Genomic DNA, 6,000 nt, shown 5'->3' with positions numbered 1-6,000 from the left:
TTTTTGGAGACCAGGTATTCCAACAATCTATTGGAATTCCCATGGGTACAAATTGCGCTCCGTTATTAGCAGACTTATTTTTATATTCATATGAAGCAGAATTTATGCAAAATCTTTTGCGTGAAAAGAAGAAAACACTTGCTGTGGCCTTCAACTCGACATTTAGATATATCGACGACGTATTGTCAATTAATAATGATAATTTCCATTCCTACGTCGACACGATATATCCTGGTGAGCTTGAGATAAAAGATACCACAGAGTCCGACACTTCTGCTTCATACTTGGATATTTTACTTGAAAAAGACACTAATGGTAATCTAACAACCAAGCTATATGATAAACGTGATGACTTTAACTTTTCTATCGTCAACTTCCCTTACTTATGCAGCAATATACCTTCATCACCTGCATACGGAGTATTTATATCTCAGTTGATTCGATACGCAAGAGCATGCTCTACGTATGAACAATTTCTTAAACGAGGTAAATTATTGACAAGCAAGTTGATGAAACAAGAATATCAACAGTCTCGTTTAAAGTCATCATTTCGTAAATTCTATGGTCGATACAATGACCTTGTCAGCAAATACAATTTATCATTGAATGAAATGCTGACTGACGTTTTTCATACCAATTGTTAGTCCATTATTTATACACTGAATTGACCACGGATTTTTTCCGTTATTTCCTGATTATGACAACGAGCACACGGCGGGTGATGCTCACTCCTCCATGGCACCTGATCCCACCTCTGATGTTTCGGAGGTCCGTGTTTGCTCTGCTCTTATTTTGTATATTTGTTTAAAGGACGTTGAGATTGAATACTGTTCGTTATTTCCATATCCTTCTTCATCACACCTATTGAAAAGCATTCATCCAAAAGATATTTTTAAGAGCATTTTTTGGCAAAAACCTATGACGCTAAAACTTGTACATTTCATATGTTCAAAACTATTATTTATTAAAAAAAAACCCTCTTTTGAAAGTGTATATACCAACAGAATTAATCACGTTGACCTTTAACCTCAAGATCAATGTAGCGGTCTCCTATAGGCCATAGGGAGTCGTTATGTAAAATTTCATTTTAAACGCTTGGGACCTACCTGGTATATCTTGCGAAACGAAAGTGTGACAGACAGAAAGACAGACGGACGGACAGACAGGCCGAAATTAATATCCCCTACTTCCCTGAAAGAGAGCCGAGGGGCCGAGAGTGCTATGTGAAAAGTTATATTTTAAAAATAGAAAAGCTAAGTTCTTAAAACCAATTTCAGTAAATGAGTGTATGTTATGATATTAATGCATATTTTATATCAAAGATATTCTTATCTATGAAGGACTTCCTAAAAAAAATGCCTTATTGCTTCCTTCCAAATCATCAGGATGCAGAAAGTATATTATTTCCTCTTAGTCAACATAAGTGCTAAGATTATTCCTTTTTTATATCTCTTAATTATTTTCCTTAAATCACTAATGATAGAACGACACGATTTTCAGGCAACAAAAATCCACCGCGCCTCTTTATCTTCACTTGCACACTTTGCTCCAACAAGAGCGCTTTGTCTTTAGCCGTTTTTTATAGTCTCGATATATTGAATACTTATTGCATACAAGCTGATTTGTCAACGCCATCATGCACTCATGGCATATTAATCATATTTACCTATCAATATTTAAGACAAAAATCATAAATAAAGCGCCACTGTCGGAGACATTAGGCCTATATGTGGCTTGTCAAATGAGGTGGACCTTAAAAGTGACAGAAATTGCAGGTAACACGTGCGCATTTCATCACAAAACCCCCTAGATGCCCCACTATAAACTGCATGTCAAAGGAGGCCGGTTCTTTTCAGATTCGCTATAGGTTCCCAGTAAGGTAAGACTTGCAAATGACCTTTGCTTCATTATACTCACTGCAACATCTGCAGACATTAATGAGTCTCTTGAGAGTTTCGGAAACTTTTTACCTACATTTATTTCCTTTATATTGAAATGCATTCTCTTTTGCAGAAAATGGACTTATTTTGGCTTGCAACCTTTGCTCTGTGCATTCATTGTGGATTTACACAGAATATTGGAGCAAACCAGATAAGGTTCGGAAGACCTCGGCCGTTTCCGATGGGTCCTGGCCCTGTCCGATTTTCAAGGACACCATTTGTTAGACCAATTCCACCCAACAGACAAATGAACTTTATTCCTCAACCGTTACCCTCCCGTCGACAAATTCTCTTCCCAAATGCTGCAAACTCATTTGCACCAGCGATGCCAACAACTTCAACCCTTTTGTCTGGGTCAGTGTCAAATCTAAACTTCGGCAGCGTTAACTCACAAGGTCAAGGTCTTGTGACCGAGCCAAGCGTTTCAGTGGATGTAGGAAATTTGGATTTTGGAGCCGTTGCGGAATCTGTGATGACGGATATGTTTAGAGAAACGATGGCTGGGGACAATCCCTTGAGGAACAACAACGGGCTGAATACAAACGGTCAGGCATTCAGTCAAGGACAAACAAATTCAGTGTTGCCTCCAGTTAACAGCGGCTCCTCCTTGGGAAGCAATGTTTTACAAAATAATCCAGTCTCAAATAATTGGAACGCAAATCCAGATTCGCGGCCGCCAATTGGTTCAGAACTTAGACCAATACATTTACTGAATGGAGAGGATCCTTTAAGCAACAGAGTGAATACAAACGTTGGACCTGAAATAAGACAAGCACCATTACTTAATGGTGCTGGTGAATCTGCAGGAAATAGACTTAATATTAATTTCAGAGCAGAAAACAGACCGAATTCAAACAGTATTAATGGACTAAATGTTCCTCAGACACAACAAAATGCTTCGGCCGCGGTGACCTTAGCACCGGCCTTTCCCGGTTTTGCTCCCTTACAGTTTCCGGATTTAGGGGAGGATTCTTGGTTTTCTTACCTTAAGGGTCTTTTAGACCGCACAAGTCCTAACCTTCAGATATTTTCAAATTCAACGGGAGGTGGAATGTATCCTATTCCTCAACGGCTAGCGGACCTTCCGAGAGGCACTATGCCAATCTATATTAAAAATTTCCGGAGCAACCCTGCCTATGTTCCGTTTCAACTTTCTGGACAACCATTTAACTTACTCATTCCCTTTAACAGAGATAACCGTGAAATGATGTACCCATATTTGCCTCTTTATATTCCATATCCAAACGTAGGAATTGATGTACCGGAAGTTGGCATGCGTTTCGTAGCGTATCTTCCTTTTCAGCCTGACAGATTCAGGACGTCAAGAGAGGGCGCTGGTGTCATATTTCCACAACTTTCTACCCCTGGGTCGTTTCCGGTGTATGTTGATCGACGACCTGTGCTTGGAAACTTAATGCAACGGGTACGTTGACAACTGTTCAATATCAAGGAATATGGATGCAACTCCATAATGTCATTTTGAGTGCGGTAGAGAATTTGTAAATTTGAGGTTAAAGTAAATATAGGAGAATAACATTATACCATTAGGATTAAAATACTAGTTCAAACAGAGGATAAATTACTTAATATTGAATTTGCTTATCAAACGCATGTTCGTTCTAACTTGTTTATTTAGATTTGTTAGATTCTAAAATTTAATTTTATATGAAGAGTATATATATGTACCTGTAATTTTTTTTTTTCGTGTTTTCAATAGCAGGTTTTCGTATTTGTGGATATAATTGCAATTCATACACATTGTTTTTGGAAAGGCACAAAACGAAATAAACTGGTTTAATGTTATGGTATGATCATGTATAATTTTATATCATTTTTCCAGATGGGATGAAGTTCACTGCATGGAACCTCCCACGACCTAATTAGGATGATATCAGAGTCTACAAAACATTTGTACATACTGTCTTCCAAACAATGACTTGCAATGATTAGTACTTGAAAGACAAGAAGATTCGTACCAGAAACATTTGTGGGACCGTGTTTGATTTTTTTTATCGGTTCGCCATAACTGTCCATCCATTTGGTTACCCCTTGACAGCAGTCCTGCAGTAAATCAGCTCTGGAATGTTGCGACACTGACATTTGTATGCTCCGTGTCTGCGATAAAACAAAACTCGGCCCGGACTTTGAAGTTAATTTTCTATTGACAGCTCTGGTATTTATTTTTTTTTTTTAAAACTTGTATTTTTTGTATATTTATATTGTTGTTTTTGTTTTCTATCTGTCTTAAGATTAATTTTAAAAAAATATAAGGAAACAGGAAAATAGAAAAAAGAATATTAGAAAATACAGAAGACAAAAATGAGTGGCACTTCAGCTTTGAACGACGTTCAGCGTCAGCTATATTTATTCATTAAAAGAGAGAACATGTGTGCCTTTTTTTTCTTTGTGACTACCGGGTATTAATAGCCTCGATCACCAGTTCTACGTTACTCTTACTGCAGATTAAGTGTATACCCTGCAATTTTGTATATTTTTAGTCGGCATAATTAATGATCTTGTGATTCTAATGAGCAAAATGTTTTCGATTTCTTTTTGAAAAATCCTTTATATTTAGTCAAGGTTTATCCTTAACATCATTATACGCGTTTTTATATGATAATAAGAATACAGTGTATTTGGTAAAGAATGGTAGCGAAAGGAAACATAAAACCTCTTACCATAAATTATTAACACTTTCAAACAATCAAAGACACTTTATTTGATTAGATTCAAACTTGAGTATTTGGTTTAAATCAGATCTTATTCCCACTGCCATGACCTTGTATTAAGCCAAGATCCTGATAAATTTTAAGGACATCAGTAACAACGTCCTTAAACATCTTTGAATTCCTTCAACTGAATATTTTAACCCGGATATGATTTAAAAGTAATGGCCAAGTGACCGTAACCTTTTTTGGTGTGACTTTGTTCACAGTCATGTCAGACCTGTAGATCATAAGAAACACATATTTACATTTGAAAACAATCCAATCCTGTATTTAAGATGTATAACCAGAACATAAATTTGCCCAATGCTCAACCCTAGCCTTTAGCATATGACTTTAAATGAGTATCATGACACGCCCTCAGGTCAAGGTCAACAACGTACAAAACTGCTTAAGAGGGTTGCTTGGTCATTTTCAGACTATATTGATCTCCTTTAGATGAAGAGCTCCATAAAAGATATACAAAAATGTTAAAAACTAAAATTTTTGAAATTTTTCTTTTCCAATGATAGTTGACAGCTTAAGATATCATATCTAAAAAATTAAATTATTTATAATGGTCAACTTGCTGCCTCCAGCCTCCTTAAGTTTGAAAAGAATTAGAAATGCTTGAGTTATCCTAGACATTGCTAGACAGACACTCATACCGGAACCAGTATTTCCTCGTCTGCTTTGAGATACACGTCGTATCAATAACCTAAATCAAAAGTTTAGATTCCCATCAAAAAACTGAAAAAACTGAGTGTATTTTATGCAGCGAACAATTACAAATAGCCATTAAACAGCTGTTAAAGCAATAGAGACTCGAGACAAACGCTCTCAACAATTGTTGATTCTAACCGTTTGTGTCTTTTTCTCACATAGTTAAATAAAAGTGTTGAGTTCCCCACAATGTGACAACGCACTCTGAACTGTTGAAAGGTTAATCAGTGTTAACAACTAGTATTAGTATGGCCTGAATTGATTCAACAAATTACATATACACAAAATGTCCCTCTAGGTCATCTTATATTGGGCCGTGTTCAACTTACATTCTTATCTTGCATGTTTGGTCATAATATCTGACAAATTGACACGTTAAATGCGGTAACCTTTCAATCTTGAACTCCTGTGCCGGTGGTCCACGTGTCTTAACGAGGGATTATTGATTCCCGGATTATATAATTAGATTACCGTCTTTCATCTGACCCCAGTTCACACCTGCAGTGTTTATCCGTCAATTTACATCTGGTTCCGGTTTACAACAGGTGAAACGCACCAGTGCGTGAAGTTGATAAATATTAATATCGCAGTTCGGCCTCGGTCAGATATCAGGCTTATGAACTGTCCAGTTT

The 6,000-nt window shown here is 36.8% G+C and overlaps 1 protein-coding gene across 2 annotated transcripts; it reads left to right on the top strand.

The window, feature by feature from the left end:
• Positions 1 to 1,383: 1,383 nt before the first annotated feature.
• Positions 1,384 to 4,328, top strand: LOC134272880 (uncharacterized). Of its 2 annotated transcripts, none has more exons than XM_062755051.1 (3): positions 1,384 to 1,775; positions 2,014 to 3,363; positions 3,781 to 4,328. In XM_062755051.1, the coding sequence occupies exons 2-3, from the start codon at positions 2,017 to 2,019 to the stop codon at positions 3,787 to 3,789; spliced, it is 1,356 nt and encodes a 451-aa protein (XP_062611035.1). In that variant the 5' UTR covers positions 1,384 to 1,775; positions 2,014 to 2,016; the 3' UTR covers positions 3,790 to 4,328. The 2 variants fall into 2 exon arrangements, with proteins under 2 accessions (XP_062611035.1, XP_062611034.1); XM_062755050.1 differs by having other exon boundaries at positions 1,384 to 1,879.
• Positions 4,329 to 6,000: the final 1,672 nt, after the last annotated feature.

The sequence above is a fragment of the Saccostrea cucullata genome, unplaced genomic scaffold (assembly GCF_032062105.1).
Source record: "Saccostrea cucullata isolate Sc308-1 unplaced genomic scaffold, CSIRO_AGI_Scuc_v1 ctg154, whole genome shotgun sequence".
NCBI lineage: Eukaryota > Metazoa > Mollusca > Bivalvia > Ostreida > Ostreidae > Saccostrea > Saccostrea cuccullata.
Note: the sequence above shows the minus strand (reverse complement) of the source record. Positions and strands in the feature narration are given on the sequence as shown.